Source organism: Taeniopygia guttata, chromosome 6 (assembly GCF_048771995.1).
Source record: "Taeniopygia guttata chromosome 6, bTaeGut7.mat, whole genome shotgun sequence".
NCBI lineage: Eukaryota > Metazoa > Chordata > Aves > Passeriformes > Estrildidae > Taeniopygia > Taeniopygia guttata.
Genome location: NC_133031.1, coordinates 27,138,921 through 27,156,838, shown reverse-complemented (window position 1 = coordinate 27,156,838; position 17,918 = coordinate 27,138,921). Strand labels below are relative to the sequence as shown.

The 17,918-nt window shown below is 41.9% G+C and overlaps 1 protein-coding gene and 1 long non-coding RNA gene across 3 annotated transcripts; one reads left to right on the top strand and one right to left on the bottom strand.

Moving 5' to 3' along the window:
* Positions 1 to 2,692: 2,692 nt before the first annotated feature.
* Positions 2,693 to 5,535, bottom strand: LOC115495805 (uncharacterized). Its single transcript, XR_003961146.4, has 2 exons — positions 4,440 to 5,535; positions 2,693 to 3,944 (listed from the first exon to the last, which is right to left on the bottom strand). It is a non-coding gene; the product is annotated as an uncharacterized lncRNA (long non-coding RNA).
* An 88-nt stretch (positions 5,536 to 5,623) lies between these two features.
* On the top strand, positions 5,624 to 15,333 carry SMNDC1 (survival motor neuron domain containing 1). Of its 2 annotated transcripts, none has more exons than XM_002197675.6 (6): positions 5,624 to 5,781; positions 6,362 to 6,481; positions 9,887 to 10,029; positions 11,685 to 11,846; positions 12,690 to 12,843; positions 13,659 to 15,333. In XM_002197675.6, exons 2-6 carry the CDS (start codon positions 6,362 to 6,364, stop codon positions 13,794 to 13,796), a joined length of 717 nt encoding a protein of 238 aa, XP_002197711.1. In that variant the 5' UTR covers positions 5,624 to 5,781; the 3' UTR covers positions 13,797 to 15,333. The 2 variants fall into 2 exon arrangements, with proteins under 2 accessions (XP_002197711.1, XP_030132243.1); XM_030276383.4 differs by lacking the exon at positions 5,624 to 5,781 and adding an exon at positions 5,936 to 6,182.
* The last annotated feature ends 2,585 nt before the right edge of the window (positions 15,334 to 17,918 follow it).

The following is a 17,918-nucleotide window of genomic DNA, read 5'->3' as shown; positions in this document are numbered from 1 at the left end:
GGAAACATTTAGAAGGCTTTCCAGTTTCTCTAAGTGTTGGATCAGCTGTAGGATGTAAGACAACACTCTCTGATTACCAAAAACTCTGATTACCAGGAACAGGATGCTAAACCACATGAAAGCAGTCTTGCTGCTCAAGTACTGACTAACACGGTGTAGAAGGAATGTTTATCAAGTTTGTTCATGCAATAGGATGGGTGAATGCCATCTCTCATCACTACGCGCACACTCCAGAAATTCTCTCACTTCAGGAAAATGTGTCTGAAAGTCTGTCAGTGGAATGAAGGACGGAAAAGTTTGGAACAGTGATGCACATATTTTACATTTTATGTAAATTGTACATGTTGTTTATATCACATCGGTGCATGTGAATTCTACAGCTACTATGGCATAGTTAACCTTTTTAAAAGTTCATGTACACTACAGTTAGCAAAAGTAAACTTATCATAGTTCAGAAACAAAAATGTGAACTGATAGCACAGGATGGAAGTCCAATGTGGCACGACAAAGCCAGACTACAATAGTCCTTGACACTGCTCTGATACCAGCTAATCACAATCTTTTTCTGCATCAATAGATCTCACTATTTGCCATGGACTCCTTGAATTCTAGAAAGGGAATTCTTCATTTTCTCACTGGATTTCATTTGGTATTCATCAGTACTATGTAGCAGCATTTTTAAATTGTTCATTTCTATAACATAAGGTATTTGTATCACCCCTTGTTCTAAAGGAGGGCAAATAAACAAGAGGTAGAGAGGTCTAAAGGTCTCCACATGACTAATTAAAATTTTGATGTTAACCTCAGAGGAGGCAGAATAATCAAACCCTATTTAGAAATAAGTAACACTGTTTCAAATATCTTCCTATTTTTGACTGCCCCCAAAACTACTCATATTGCCTGAGTATCACTGAACAGGAATGGCAGCTCTTCCAAGCCAAGATGCTATGAACTTTCAAAACCTAGGAATGTATGACAGCTCCTAAAAGCAATCTAACCATGTCCCTGCGGTAGCAAAGTTACCTCCAGATGAATCAGAGCTTTTGTGGTCAGTTCTCAACTACAAGTCTCAAGGGGCAATCAGCTCTAAATTACACTCTGAACTTTTATTCCATACACAGATCTACAACACTCAGAATATGTAGATACTCCTACACAGGAGAATAAACCCAGTTCTTTACAGGGCTATTCAGTAGCCTTCTTGCAAGGCCCTCTTCCTCTTCTTTCAGCTCACTTTGCTTTTTATATTTTTAATTGCACACTCTTGGTTACTGTAAATCCTGTGTTCTGAACAGTGCTCGGATCAGGCCTGTGCAGCTCCCATGGGGTTGGACTGCTGGCATGGAGCTGCAGCTGTGGGCCACAGCAGAGCAGCTCACCAGCACCCAGAGGCCACACAGCTCGTGGTGGGCGGCTGCTGACCAGCTGCCACAAACCTCAGCCAGTGCGTGGCACGCAGCTGGCAGCAGCCCTGTCCTGGGGAAAACACACACAGTCATCACTGCTGTCAGCTGCACTTCATATCCCCTTCCCTCTCCTTTCATGTGCTCATTACAAGCTGCCCTCTCCCTGTGCATACAGTACCCTCCTGTTTGTCTGCCCTCGCAGGACTGGGGTCTCCTCTCCCCCGCAGCGGCCCCATAAGCCATCACAGCAGTCCATCTTGTTCCTTACTTCCCAGGTCCCGCCCCACACACAAACCAAAATACCCCCACGCTGTTCCCTTATTAACCTCAAGTTCCTGCTTCCCAAACCTCCCACACTGTTGGCTTGCTGCTTCAGCTCTTTTCCTAATCCTCCCAGGCTCCTCTACCCTCTGCCCTTGCTCCCTACTTTCCAAACTTCCCTTATCTTCTCAGCATTCCTGCCACTCAAACACCTTGTGGACATCAGGAGTCTCAGGAAGACAATTCCTGGCACTCCAAGATGAAGAACCAGCATGTCCAGCTGCCTTCTCCTGCAGTGCCCAGGCCTGCAGGGCTGACCCTCCCTGACGCAAATGGCAGACTGCTCAGAGAAAGACTTGGAATATTGCTCCCAACCAAAGGCTCACACAAAGCTGCAAATCCCATCTGACAGTCTGTGTTGTGTAGGCTGGATCAAGACCCAGCAAATGGACCTGCTGCTTGTACCAGTGAACAATCACGCTGGTGGGTTGTCATTTCCCACGTAAGCTGCATTCCCACAAGCTGTCAGTTGCAATGGAAACCCAAGAGCCTCAAATCCCTCTGAATTGGATAACATCACAAAGGATGCAAATTTTCAGTCTATTCTTCCTAATTCTGATATTTTCTTCTTATCCCCATGCTGCCTCACCCTGGATCTTATTCTTCATCTAGTTCCAATTCACTTTCCCTCTTCAGTTTTAGTAACTGTGCCTTTTTCACCAATGGGAATAATTTCTGCAGTAATTCAGAGGACAAAAAATGTTTGAACTCTCAGTTTCCTTGCTTAGCGACACAATTTGTACTGATTACCTGGGCTGCAAAGAGTCAAATTATCTTCAGGAATGCACACACTACCTGACTTCCCTTCCACACAAACTTCTGTGTAAGCAAGCATTGAAAAATCTGACCATTAGGCCAAATTTCAGGAAAGTAAAATGGCAAAAAAATGGAGACCTAAAAGACATAAAACTTCCCTGAGAAATGTTCAGCCCATGCTTTAAAGCAAAGAGGCACTTGAACATCTCAACAGTGTAAGTGTGTATTTTAATCAAGCGCCTGGGAAAGCAAAATTTCTTTCTATGACTTGGTTTTATAAGAGCCAAACTACTGAACTGCTAAGTTCAGCCTCAAACAGCCACTGCAGGGAAAAAAACCCACCAAAATCAAGCAGTAGAAATAAATTTTGCAGAAGCAATAACAACAAAATGCCTCATAATGGGAAATATTGCATAATTGCAGCTATGGACAAAGTTGACAGTTCTGCTTATAATGACAAATGATAACTCCCTCCCCCAAAATAAAACAAGTTTTGCTTAGAGGCACAGGACAACTGAACAAAACCCCCCTGCATCTTCAGGAAAATAACCCTAAAAATTGAAATAGTAATACAATATTTTTAAAATCCAAATGAATATACCAATAACTTTGAAGATTACATACTGCCCCAACTGACAGGGCAATGCCTGCCATGCAGGCAGCCTACCAGAAAAGCCTAAAAAGATCCAGTGTCTCCATTCTGGCCCAGACTTGGGTTGCAATTTCTGTCATGAGGACAGACTGATTTTTTTGCCAGAAGCCAATTTTTGGCTAGCGGCTAGGTCTCTGTGCTGAGCACAACAGACCCATACAGAGCTGAAAAGCAGGACATTAAATCATTTTGACTTAATAATATATTCACAACATTGTTTGCTGCTCAGCACTCAGATTTCGGATACTTAAGTGCTCCAGGATTTAATGGTTAGGCATGCAGAACGTTGTGGATTTAAGTGTACTTATTTACCAAAGCACATGCATGTTTCAAAAGACTGCATATAGTCCCTGTTACCCTCAAAAACAACTTTCTATATATGTTCCCATTATCTAGCCATAAAAATCACACAGCAGACGATAAAGAAGAGGCAGAACTGTGGAGCTGTAGCCGAGTCGTTTCCCGATTAGCCAGTTAAACACGGCAGGCGATGCAGATGTCTTGCGCAGCACCACTACCACCTCCTGGACGAGCCAAGCAGAGCCGCGGGGCGCTCCGGCGCCTCTTCCATCCGCCCATCGGTTTGTCTTGAAGGCAGGCAGGCAGGCAGCTCCTTCCTTCCAAGGCATGCCCAGCTTTCCCTGGCACTGCAAAGCTCACCTTCCCTCCCAGCTGTGCCATTCCCGGCTACTCCCACTGCCCCAGCGCAGCCACAGATGCTCCGGTCACACCGGCTTTACCTCCTTGTTCCGCAGTCTGACCGGCAGTCACAGCTGAAACCACAGTGCTAATGGCCACGGAGCTTGTCACTGGTAAAAGGCAATTAAGAAGCTTTAAATTTTTTTTTTCCTTGTTGCTAAGCTATATATATTGCTATAAGTAACGCTAATGTGCTACTATGTGCACGTCCGTCCAAGCAGTACACATTTCATGAACTATAAAATATATTTTTTAAAAAGTGTAATCTGTAACACAGCAGGAAGATGTCCTCCTGACACTGTTTCCCCTCAATATAGTATAAAAGAGCTTCTCTAGACAAAGACAGAAAAAAGGTCTCTATTTTTAGGTGAAGATAAATCCAGTGTTAAGGAAGCAATTAATGAGAATTTTCAATTTGTATTGAAATGAGGATTTTTCAGTCATTTCAAGATCTGTCTTGTCTTCCTTTATACAGCATATATATCTTAAAATGTTGGTGCCACTTTTTAGATGTCTGCTGACCCCTTAAAACTCCATACTCTATTTTAAACTACAAACTCTACTATATAACCATAAAATTACTTCAATATTAACTTTCATCAAACCTTTTACAGAAATAAAATGCTACTTTATGCTTGCTCCTGCTGATGCAACCACAGAAGTGTTCTCCTTTTTGCTGTTGCTGCCTTCGGAGATAGCTGGACAGTGGATGCCTTCTCAGCCCCTCTCGATCCTACAGATACAGCACAGATTTCTTGTCCCGAAATGTGAAGCTGAAATTGATTGTCCATTCTAACTGATAAGTATGCTCACAGTCATTAGGATTGCTCTGGATCAAAAAACTTGTATGTATTTCAACAGTTGCTGGTCTGTCCAAAAAGTCTTATCAAAAAATGTTTCCTAAACTATTTCTAGTTTATTATTGCATAAACATGAAAACACCAAAAAGTTGTTGTTGCTATTTTCATTGTTACACTTGGTCTCAACAATTGTCTCTGAACAGCATCCAATAATTTCTGCATTTTAATTATCAAATCATACACACAGAAATGTGTTTCATTCCAGGTCAGGATATTCTCGGAGGATATATACCAAGTGTCATAGAACACGGTAGATGTATTTTCCTCATAATACACAAACAAATCCAATGAGTGCAGTCAGCTTCCTGGGCAGCACCATGTGCCTGTAACCACGAGGGACAGGATGTTTGCAGGAGACACTGCTCCTCCTGCTAATATGAAGAAAATTTTTGGACATCTGCTTAATTTGCCTGGCTCACAGCCAAATTAATCACTGGCTTTCCACCAGAAATATATCTATTCTTCCTGTAAAAGGCTTGAAGAAGCCACTGAGCTTTTCTCCTCAGTTTCCTCTCCTTTTGCAGGACGAATATTGAAACTTACTTTTTTCTAAGGTGCTCGGTAGTAAGTTTTGCGTGGTTGTGAGGATCATGTAGGTAGGCAGAGGGTGTTGCTGTACTTGTTATTGTCAGGAGCAGAGATGTGAGTGAGCAAAGCCAGGCAGGAGCCAGGCAAAGGTCCAGTCAGGGTCAGGGACGCCTGGTCCCGTGCAGCAGCGTGTGCCCCGACAGCACAGATGTGCCACCATTCCCGGAGCCGGGAGTGACCGAGGGATAAAAAAGGCAATTTAAAAGCTCCGTGTCCCGCCCGCCCCGCCCCCTCAGCCGCGGCCCCGCCCCTCGCGCCGCGCGCCGGTGGGCGGGGCGTCCCGCCGCGTGACGCGCGGGGCCGCGTGACGCGCTCGCGCGCCGGCTGCACACGTGACCGCTCTCGCGAGCGCCGCGCGCGCCGGCCGAGGCCCCGCCCCTGCCCCCCCCCCCCCCCGCCGGCTGCGGAAGGAACCGGAGCGCGGCGGCCGCGCCTGACGGGACCCGAGCGGAGCCCCGGGCACGGCCGCACCTCGCAGCGCCACGGAGAGACCGCCGAGGTGAGACCGCCGCCGTGAGAGAGACCGCCGCACGGCCCCCGCGCCGAGCCCCGGCCCGCTCCCAGCGATCCGGCCCGCCTGGGCCTGGGCAGGCCCGCGCCAGGCGGCAGGCCCAGCCCCGCCCCGCCCGTTCTCCCGCGGCGCTCCGAGCCCACCGGGCCCGGCCGGGGCCGCTTCCCGGGCTGCGGGCATGCGGCGCTGGGGCGCACACCGCAGGGCGCGGGTTTGCTGGGACGTGCGCTCATTTTCTGGAGAGCCGGCGGGTTGCGGGGCTGATCAGGGCCCCGCTGCTCGCACTCCGTGAGCTGTGCGGGTACCCCGAACACGGGCACGTGTTCAAACCTCTGTGCTTCAGGAGTCTCTTGAGAGCAGCCGGAACGGCACAAAAATTAAATGAGCGGGTATCTATAGTCAAGTTACTGAACAAATACTCATCACTGAAACTTAATGAGCTCTGTTTCTAACAGCTTTTTTTTTGTTGTTGTCATTTCATCTCACTTGGACCACAAGGTGTGCTTAAAAAGCAGCGAGGCCGTTGTTTTGATGTGGGGTTTGTTATGTGTGTGTGTGTTCCTTGTAGATGTCAGAAGACCTTGCTAAGCAGTTGGCCAGCTACAAAGCTCAGCTCCAGCAAGTCGAGGCTGCCTTATCTGGCAATGCAGACAATGAGGATTTACTGAAACTGAAGAAAGACTTACAGGTGAGAACTTGAGGGTAGGTGAAACATCAGGGTCTTTTACAAGTGTTTTAACTTTCCAAAATATTTGTCCTGCAACAAAAACAGACACTTGGTGGGCTAGTTACTTTCATTCCACATAGCTTGACACAGTCATGGTAGGCCTAGTTTGGAAAAACCCAAAGTATGGCCTATTTTAAGTATATTTTTTTTGATTACTAAAAAAGATTACTAATTTATACAGCAAACTTTTTTTCTATAAACTTTGGCCAGAGAGGTAAAAGATATGCCAGTGCTGTCTTTACTGTGTGCTGGGTTTTAATTATTTTTCCTGAAGAATTTCTCAAAGTCATTATTTTTTGTTGCTTTTACTAATGCTGAAGCCTGATGGTTTAGCTTACCATGATGTTCTTACTGAGTTCTCAAATAACTTGATCCAGAACCTGCTTACTCATTAAATGCATTTGCAGTGTTAAAAGCTTTGGAGTGTAGTTCTGTATTCCTTATGCATCTGAGTCTTGATTGTGTTTCTATATAAGAAAGGAAAAGAGTTGTGTTTTTCATTTGTCACAAGAGCATAGTGTGTTCCTCACAGCTAAAACCCATTTCTGGTCCTTGGGATGTGGTTTAGTGACAGGAAGGCCACCAGCCTAATTTTCAATGTATGAGTGGTCTTTTAGATTCTTGTTCATATAAAGACACATTGGCATATAGCAAATCCCAGCAGTGCTGTTAAAATCTGTCATGAGAGTGCAAGATGCTGCTTCATTTCTGTTGTGGATTGCTTTAGCCATCAGGTGTAAATATATATAAAACTCTCCAGTGCAAGGTTCAGTGACCACTGCTCTGTTTGGAAATACGAGTAATAAACTGGGGCTTCAAAACCCAAACACAAGTAGTGCCTCCAAACAGTGATCTTTAGAATTCCTTTTAAACTGCAAAGGCTTTGTGCCCACAAGGCACTTTATAGATCATCTGAATGTGCTCTGTTGTACACTGTTAAAAGCATGTGTATATTTTTATATTTTTAAAATGCACAGCAAAACCCATATGGGATGATATTTCCGATACCAACACGACCTCGGCTTTGATATGCAGAGATCATTGATGTGAAAGGACAACTTGCAAACTTTTTAATAAAAGCTTTCTGCACAGAATGGGGAAGATCTTTACACTTTCGTCCCCAAAAGGTTTGCTATCCGTATGTTCCACCTTGAAAATGACAATGTTTTGCAGACTTGATATATGCCAACTAAGCAAACAACTGTAAGAGTGGGTTTGATGCATCAGTGTCCCAGCTAAACAGCTTTTTGTCTGTTCAGAAAGATAGTTACTATGTTACTGGAACATCCTTTTCTTATTATAAATACTGATGCATTTTGTATGCTTAGATGATTCAAGGTTAAATATTAGAAGAAACTGTTAGAAGTACTTAGCTTTTCAGTTTTCAGTTCACCAAAGCATTTCTAGGACAGGGTCTGTGCACCCAAGAACCAAACTTACCTTTTCTAGGATTGATGGCAGCTGTCATCTTCTGTAATTGGAGATGAGATCTGTGGGTGTTGTGCTTTGGAGTCTAGAGCTCTGTCTGGCTTTGTGAAGACCAGTTGGTCAGGAAAAATCTTGGCAAACTACGTAGTGTTCCCTGTGGGTCACACCTCCTATCACGGGGATGTGGCACCAAGCCATGTTGTTCAACCTGTTTGGCTCTACTGAGCTGCTGTGGTAGTCCAAGTCCCGCTCAGAAATTTTCTTGGAATTATCTCTTCTCTTAAAGACTTCAGAACTGTCTCATGGCTTGCAATAAAATGAGTGTCTCTATCTTGTGAGCTGAGCATTATGGTCTGTGGGTATCAGATGAAGATTTTTACCAAAAGTTAGGTAATTTTAATAGCCTGGTATGTAAGAGTAAATTCAGAGGATTCTTGGTAGACTTGTCTGAAACTATTCACATCCAAGTTCTAGAATAAGCCATCCTTGAGACAAGAATTAGTCAACAGTTTGGTGTTACAGGTAGTTGCAATACCTGAAGCACTTGTTTTCAGGAGTGGCTTGTGCCTGATGGGATCTATTTGACCTGCTGAGAGAGATACTTGTCTTAAGCCATGATGCCTCCTGGATTTGCAGAATACAGCTACCTGTATGTTAAGGAATAGTTTGGGATTTTGCAGCTTGGAGGGAAAATTAGGCTAATGCTGTATGTTCTCAAATTAGGTAACTTGATAATTAAAATCTGTTGTGCTTCAGCTGTAGTATTAGGAAAATGGTGAGCTAAGTAGTAGAAGTAATTGTGTGTTCCTGTGCTCAGAGTTGCTAGTGATTGTGCTCACTGGAGTACTTATTAACCAGCAGCTCCTCCAAAGCAAAGAGCAAAACTTTATTAGCTGTTGGAAATTCAGACATTAAAATGGCTGCAACAAAAACAAATTGTTAGGCCTTTATGCTAGTTGTAGAGTTTATCAGATAAATGTGCATGTAAGTTTATGATGTATTAACTTTGGAAGTGTTTACAATCCTTTAGGTTTTTAAGGGATGATGAAGCAGCTCCTTTACTGCATTTTCCTGAGTCTTTGTATGCCCATAGCTGAAGTAAGATGTGAAATGGGGAGGAAAGTTCAGGCTTTGAACACTGTCTGTAACCCTCCCCTGACTTAAATGTTTATTGTTTGTTAGGACTGGTTCATGCTGAGGTACTCAATGAATTGAAGAATTTTTCTTCTTTAGGGTCAACAAAGTTTCTTTGCATTATACAGAAAGTTTATATGGCCTTTTAGGTGCTGTCTCCTTTGACTTTTAACCCTAGTGAAATCCAAGAGAGGTCTTGATTGCTTTGTCTTTAATGTAACATTTACAGGAAATTGGGAGAGGTTTTTGCAAGCTCATGCCTGCAAATGAACAATGTATAATAAAAGAACTGGGAAATTCTGTTACTGTGTCATCTTGAATTAGCAAGGGAAGGCCTATCCTGAAATCTCAAAGTGAGGGAACTTAGGCAAAAACAAACACTTCTATGAAACTGATTTAGGAGACCAGTTCTTTAGTGTGCACCTGGATGCTTTCTAACAAAATGAGAGCTGCGCAGCTGGGAGGGTGCTCTGCCACCCTGACTTTGGATATTGCAGTTCAGCCAATGAAAGAAATGCTAAAAAAAACCAATTAGCTACTTTTTGAAAATTGGAGGAGGGCATGGGCAGCTTTAGAGCAGTAAAGTGTAGTGAGGACCATACATATTTTTATCTACAATTGCAATTAATGAGTTTAAGTAAATTACTAAAAAACCAAGGCGAGTGTAATTCACACATCAGCAATGAGTATAATACAATAACGTTAAAAAAAAAGCGAAACCAAAACCAGTAAGCTTGGGGTAAAAATATGCTTGGTAAGAGGAATTTGAAAAATTATTCTTTGTGGGTTTTTTGTCTTTTATAGGAAGTCATAGAGTTAACCAAAGATCTCCTTTCAACACAACCTTCGGAAACTCTTGCGAGTTCTGACAGTTCCGCGTCCGCCCTGCCCAGTCACTCATGGAAGGTTGGGGATAGGTGTATGGCCATATGGAGTGAGGATGGACAGTAAGTGTAGAAAACTTCTCTAAGTTACATGAAATAGTTCAATGGTAAGAGACTTTCATTCAGTTTGAATTGACCAGAGTGACTAAAAGCAAAAAGAAATTATGAAATAAATGTGGTATTAAGTGTTCTTGGACTGTTTATTAAAGGTCAGTATTTTAGGTAGCAGTGTCACTGATTGCTATGAAGAAAAATTCTTGCTGTATCTCAGTTTGGGCCTCTTAATTGGAAATTAATTTTTAATTTTTAATTTAACAAGCTGGGTTTGGATATAAAATAACTAACTGTGTAATGTAACAGTAGAATTAATCAACCTTTTGGGTTTGGTCTCTTATATATTAGCTCATGTAGTTCTGGGAACCCAAGCAGATCATTCTGACTCCATAAACTTTGAAATTGACATTTAGAAGTTACTTTTCATACTGCAAATGTGTAACTGTTGCAGCTGTAAAAAAATAACTGCTCATGAAGGACCAATGTTGCAATTGCTGCCACTTGGAGAGAGGCTGTATTATTGGATGAATGTGCTTCTCTTAACAGTGTAGTAACCATGTAAAGATTTTGGTATAGCTGTTGATGTCTTAAGTAGAAAACTAATCTAAAAGTGAACAGTTCTTCTGTTTTTTAATTAATAAAATGTTTTTTGTGTTAGAACTTAAAAATTGACCCTTGTAGTCTTAGGTCACCATTGGGTCATTATTTTTGGTCTGATCCCTTGGTTACAGGATCAGAGCTTGGGGAAGAGTGTCAGAGTGTTCATGGAAGTGCATCTTATTGGACTTCATTGTTCTGCTTTTTTTAGAAAACCTTTCCTCTGTTGCAGCATTTCTTAAGTGGGCAATGTTTCATAAAGGGCTAGCCAGACTTTTGGGTTTTTGTGTGTTTGCACCTAACTCAGCTCAAGATGTTGGTCCACTGAAAACACACAAGAAATTAATTTAGTAAATGTTAATTGGCATATTGTCTATGAAACACTTCATTTTTTCCTCTATTTGCTCTAGATATGTCCTTTTGCCCTTAAGTTAGACACAGTTATTTTAAATATTTTTGGAAATGTCACTTGTCTTTTTTTTTTTAGTTTTTCCCAGTTTGAGGTCAGTTTGACCAAAGTGTTTCATACACATAAATATGACATTGACTGATTTCTGTGAAAATTTCACAATTGGTGTTTTAAATCAGTAAGAAAACTTTTAAGCTTAAAGTGTTGAAGAGGGAATGTTATGAAAGCTTCAGTTTTTCTTAATTCTGTGTCTTATGGAGAAAAATGGAACAAAAGCTTTGCACTTCTGAGCTGACATTTTCTAAAAATCCTCAATGAATAAATGTGAATGCAGCAATTTTTTTCTATTCCATGACCTGCCAGAACTAAAACCAAATCAGGATAGCTGTTTGGATTGGCCCCAGCATTATTCATTACTTGTGATAGCTGTGAGGGCATTGCTCGTTGAAGCTGAAGGTCAAATGCAGCAGATTCCAGTCTTTGTACCTGTGTCCCTTTGACCTTAAGACAATAGTCTCTTTGTGTGTGTATTGCCCCTGAAAATGAAGGCTGGTATCTGCTTATTTTTCACTTAGTGGCATTAGCTGGCTGATGTAGGTGTTGAAGGGCTGAGTATTAAAGCTTTACTCACATGCTTACAGCCATGATATCTTTACAGGTGTTACGAAGCTGAGATTGAAGAAATAGATGAGGAGAATGGAACAGCTGCAGTTACATTTGCTGGATATGGCAACGCTGAAGTCACACCTCTGTTCAACCTCAAGCCTGTGGAAGAGGGAAGGAAAGCAAAAGAGGACAGTGGCAACAAACCCATGTCCAAGTAAGTAATACACAGATGGAAGTCTGAATGCTGCTTTGTGGGTTCGTTTTGGGTTGGTTGTTTTTTTCTTCTCCCTCAGCTATAAAAATTTAAAAATTGGTTAATGAAATAGGTGTTTTTTGGTTTCTTTTTGTTTTAAATTTACATTTACTTAGTATCCTGCTGTGTCTAACACAGAAAGGTAGTTGTAAGGGCTGAAAACTTTTTTTTACTTTCGAAAAAAAAAAAAAAGGATGGTACATCAGACATTGTTATAGATTCGTCAGAGTTTGTTATACCCAGTGATCCCTTCCCTAAAAGGTTGTTCTGAGGATGCTGCATTGTGGCATAGATTGACTCTTTCAACGGCCTTATCTTCACTGAAGTAATCTTTGTCCTTTTCCTTCCTGTCCAATAATTGGTAGCATCAGAGTCCTGCAGACCTCCAAAAAATTTTGGGCTTTTCACTCCAATGGGTTATTCACACATTCCAATCCTGAGATGTTTCTGAACTGTAGAAGTGCTGATGGGTCCCATTTTACCCAGAAATGAACTGCACCCAATCCCATGGGTGGCTGTGTTTGGCATGGGCTCCTCAGGTGTGCTGTGTGGTTGTTTTTATGCCAAATACATAAATTAGTAAAGTAACGCTTATTCATGGAAAGATTAGGTTTGGATTTTTAGGTTTTCAGGATTTTTATTTTACCTTCTAGAAATGGTGAATGTTTACAAGTTTTATTTCTGTAATTTACTTCTGGAAAACTAATGTGCATGTCTGTTTTACAGTCAGATTTTAGTTTGTTAGAGGAAGAGGCGCAAACATAAAATGTGGGGTTTGTTTTTTGTTTCTTTTCTTTTCTCCAGAAAAGAGATGATAGCCCAGCAACGAGAGTATAAAAAGAAGAAAGCTTTGAAAAAAGCTCAGAGAATTAAAGAACTTGAACAGGAACGAGAGGACCAGAAAGTCAAGTGGCAACAGTTTAACAACAGAGCCTATTCTAAAAATAAAAAAGGCCAGGTTTGTTTACTTTTGTCAGTATGTGAGTAGCAACATGGCATAGATTTCGGTGCAGTACCTTGGGACAAAGAAGGAGGTGGTTTTTAAATGGATGCAACATGGGGATTTGGGTATCTTTGGGATTCTGAAGTGTGCATTTTTGTATTTTGTGCACTTCAAATGCCTGGGTTTTTTTTTACTGGATTGTTTTAGAGGAATGCTGCTTAAGAGGGTGAGCTTGCACTTGGCTGGGAGAACTAGGCTTGCATCAGTTGCCAGCAGGCGTTTGTTGGAGCCAAGAACTCGAGGGCCCCTCTAAACCTCCAAGTCTGGCTTCTTGCTGTATTTATGACCCAGCAGACACGGTGCTGAGGACGTGCCCTGGAACAGCAAGTATAGGGCAAAAAAGGTAGCAAGGACATTAAGTCTTACTCCATTTCTGTCACGGCTTGACCAAGAGCTGTCAGTCATAATGGTAAAGCTTCAATCTTCCTTTTTGAGCAATTATTAGCGATGCCCTTATGAGAGGTGAATTTTATTCCTTATTGGCCTTACTTGGGAACTTCAGTACCACAGTCATATCCTGTACTGAGGTGCCAGAAGTTCCCAGCCCCATTGCTTCATTCAGTGACAACACATCAAAGTTGAGCTGGCCCTTAGAAGTGTCCCCATCTGTAGGGCAAGAGTTGAGAATGTTGAAGCACTTCAGATGGTAATGATTGCTTGTTTTGTGTTTTTTGTTGTGTTTTTTTTCTTTTTTGTGGTTTTTTTTTTTTTTTTGTAAAATTTAATAATTTGTAATTATTCAGAAATGGTGTTTTCTGTTTTATTTCCAGGTGAAAAGGAGTATTTTTGCTTCCCCTGAGAGCGTAACTGGCAAGGTTGGCGTTGGAACATGTGGAATTGCAGACAAACCTATGACACAGTATCAAGATACCTCTAAATATAATGTCAGGCATCTGATGCCTCAGTAACAGGTGAAAAAGGTGGAACTTCATCTCTGCAGGGCTTTACACTTACCTTTTTATCATTATATTTTTCTAAAAGTAAATTATTTGTTGGCACATAGTGAGTAGTCCATTTTGTCACCATCACTTTGGCTTCAGCTGATTTGAGCCTTCAATCTCCAGCAATTGATTTGAACCCCCCCCAACTGTTAAACTTTTTGTAGCAGGTAAATTTTCATTAATTGCTGTTGCCTGTTACTTTCAAAGCAGTATTTGTCTGCAGCTTTGGATCTTTCATTTATACCAGTAGTGAAAGTTTTTTTTTTCTTCTTCAAAAAGAGTGGTGGTATAAAAAGGGCACCTTAAGAGCCTCCCTGGTTTCTGTAGTCATGGTGCTGTCTGTGACATGCTCAGCATTCCAGAGCTGTGCAGCTCTGGGAGAGAGCTAACATTTCACATGGAATCGCTAGGGAAGTTTAAATAACTCCCTTACAAACCCACTGCAGATCAGTTTGTACAGCTGTAAATGAAGGCAGAACAGGGCTGACAGGATCTTCATTACTGATGATCACTTACATTCTAGAAACAATAAATTTGACTTAATTCCAGTCCAAATTTCTGGCACTTGAATTTAAGCAGAGGAGATGCTGTTTCTTGTTGGTTGTTTTTGTTTGTTTTATAAATACTCATCAAATTATAATAGGAAGTTAATGAAATGTAACCAGAAAACCATAGGACAAGGAACTGTACTTAAGAGTCCCCACCCATCCGCAGGGATCAGAGCTGGTGCTGTGGAAGGGAGCTGTCCTGTTCTCCCCTGTAGATCTTGCAGGTGTGTTGGTACACTCAGAGCAGTGACAGCCTGTGCCCCATCCAGACAAGGAGAATCACAGCACAGCAGATCCAAATGCCTAGATCCCACTTAGTTGTGAGTGAGTAAAGGTTAGTTGGGAGTTTGTCCTTACATAACTGACTGGCCCTAGTGTCCACTGTACCTTCAGCTGTATTTCAGTGCTGCTGAGCCCCTTCAGTTTTCTTCAGGAATTCATGTGTAAAAGCTCTTGCTTTTTTGTACTCTCTGTGATTTGCTTTTCTCTGTTCCTTGTCTCGCACTTACGGTAGTCATGCCACCTCTGAACCCGTAATGTGTTTAAAGAAGTTCATGGGTAGCCCTGTACACAATGTAGATATTATTTTTGTAAAATCTAGGGCTGAGTTAATGGACAAGAGTACATCAGCTATTTCCCCCATTAAATAAAATGTGTGTCTTGTCCATTAACCCTGACCATTATTTCCCTGTATATTATGTTAATGTAGCTCATTTTGTAATTTGTTAACTAGATCAGGTCACGTCAGCAATTGTTGATGCACTGATTGGTGGAAATGTCCATCAGTTACCTGAGTCACAACTCAAGCTAAACTCTACAAGCAGTAGTTTAGAATCCATACATAGAAAAAAGTTCTTCCTGTAATGGAAGAAGGTGATTTTTATGAATACGAAGTGTGTTAATTTCAGTTTTGTATGTTTAACTTTTATTAAATAAAGTGTTTAAAATCTGCTGGATATATTTGATGAAGTGGAATTATTTATGAGGGGAGGATAATCATAAGTCATCAGGACAGGGTTGAGCACAGCAGAATGTGCTGGACAGAATCTAATACTCAGATGAAGTAGGTGTTGCTTAATTCTTTATCTTCACTGGTAGCAGAGGGGGTTAAATTTTCTTTTGCATTGAAAAATCACAAGAGTAAAACAATCAGCTTTTTAGAAAGGGAGTTTGTACTGCAGCCTGCAGCTACAAACACATGTCCCAGCAGTGACATTAACTAGGTGACAGTCGTGCCACAGTGACAGCTCAGTGCTGAAGGTCACCTGTCGTCTTTCACAGGTGGCTGTGATACAGTGTCCCTTTCACTTAACCAAAAGGAGCATCTTGAAGTCAGAACTGACACATGCTAAAGCAGGCAGAACTGCAGTTTTCAGGAAGCCAATTCTGAATTCCACCTGTTCTTTTAACAGAAAATGTTCTTTGGAAAAGAAGGCTCAATTCATACCTGACATGAGCTACATCTGCTTATCTTCAATGTAATAAATACAATCAATAGACCATCCCAGGGCTATTTATTGGTTCACTAACCCTGGAGAGCAATAGAGTGAGTTATCAGAACAATGGGTGGTGTGAGCCTCCCCTGCAAGGGACAGTCCAACCCAAGTTGTTTTAGCTGAACCTTTCAAAAAATTTAGCAAAACTTACACCTTTCTACTGAGTAATTTACTGTCCCCTCTTGTAATGGGGCTGCCTCATGAACTTTGCTGCAACTCTTCTGTTGGGCACTGTGAAGAAGTGCTGAAAGAAAGTTTTGATTGGCTTTTTCCTGAAACACCTTACCTGGAATCAGTGAAACAGTGAGATCACTGTGCCCTGGGGTGGTCCAATCTATCAAGAGAAAACTTCCTGAGAGTGACTTAAGTGAACAAAAAAGCCGCCCCACCAAAACTGCTGTGGTGGCCACACAGCCACTCCTATTGTGCTCTTGCCTTATCTGCAGGATGGGCCAGTTCATTGTAATCTGGCTTTGGAACACAGCCTTAGTAAAGTGGCTTGAGAAATTAATGAAATAAAAATAAATCTTGTGTGAAGCAATGCTGGTAATTGCCAAAACACAAAAATTCCTTACATTACAAATTCTGAGTTGACCTGAAATGTAGGTGATGGCGTTTTAGTTGGTTGGGGGTTTTTTTACAATTTATTTTCCAGTTAACTGGTCTAGACAGCAAGAAGCCTGGGAACTCATGCTCTGCATTGGGCCTTAGCACACAAATTACCTACCCCAGTGCCATCAAATCCTGCTATAAGCAGGGAGTACTTAAAAGCACTGAAATGACAGGGGAAGTTACTGTAAAAGTAAGGAGTTCAAACCCCCCAAGCTATAGAGATGGAAGAGATACTTGGCAGAGAATAGAGATTTGTGCCTGTCAAATAAGAGTATTGTGCAAAATGACCAGTATGGGCTGCATGTTTCCAACCATTTCTTATAAGGCCTTACTTTTTATCTAGTACAGCCTCAGTCCTGTGCAAACTGAAACCCATTGTGGAAATTTAACCAGTATAAACCTGACTCGGATCTAGGATTACCACAGTCGGTTTAAGTATTTAGAAGTCTCAACAGGAGCAAACTGAAATTCTTTATGGTCATGGTAATCCATTTCTCTTTTGACTTCCCTAAAGCCAGTGAGTGCTGTGTCACTTCTTTATGTAGCTGCTCAGTCTCACAGGTTTCTAAATACAAAAAGGGACTTTACCTGAGAAGACTAAAATTCAATAGTGGAGATGTTTAGAAGGCAAAACCTACAGCAAACTTCTGTGCCTCCCCTTGAGGTTCTGCTCACCTGCACCTGTGGCAGGGTCTTGGGAAACAACCACTCTGCAAAAGTTATGTGGAGAGTGAGTTTGTGGAAAGCATTTCTGGCCCAGAACCAAGAGAAGGATCACTGCCTGGCAGCTGGTGCTGCTCTTTGCATTGCAATTCATCCAATCTTTATCTGGGCTCTAAAAACCTTCACTTAGATGGTAAAATAAGGAGGGACATTTGCAATGGGATGATGGTGCCACCTACCCAAGCCAGCTCTGGTCTTAAGCTGAGTGCTCTGCTACATAAAAGCACTTGCATTGCTTCTTTCTGTAAAGCAATCCCCTTTCTATACTGAACTCACCTCACAACAACTCCTTGGTCTGTACAGAAGTGCAAAGCCTTCCCACAGTGGGTGCTGACTGAAAAGGTCTTGCTCTCACCTGTGGTAATCACATATCCTCTGAACAGAGAGAGACATATCTCTCCCAGGATTTTCCTGGGAAACTGTGAGAAAGCTGTGAGAAAACTTAGAGAAAATAATTAAAACACAGGTTGTTTATAAATATTCCAGAGTGTGGTATTCTTAGTTCACCAATAGCGTGAACTTTAAAGACCAATCAAGTCTCAGCTTAGCGAGTCGGGTTATAAAAGATGCACTATTTTCTATTAAAGGCTTCTTTTTCACCTGAAGACCAGGGTCTTTGTTCCTGTCCCTGACTCAGCTGTGACACTCACCTAGACTGAAAGGTGCTGCTACTTCCCAAAGAGACATTATCCATGAGGAATATGAGTCAC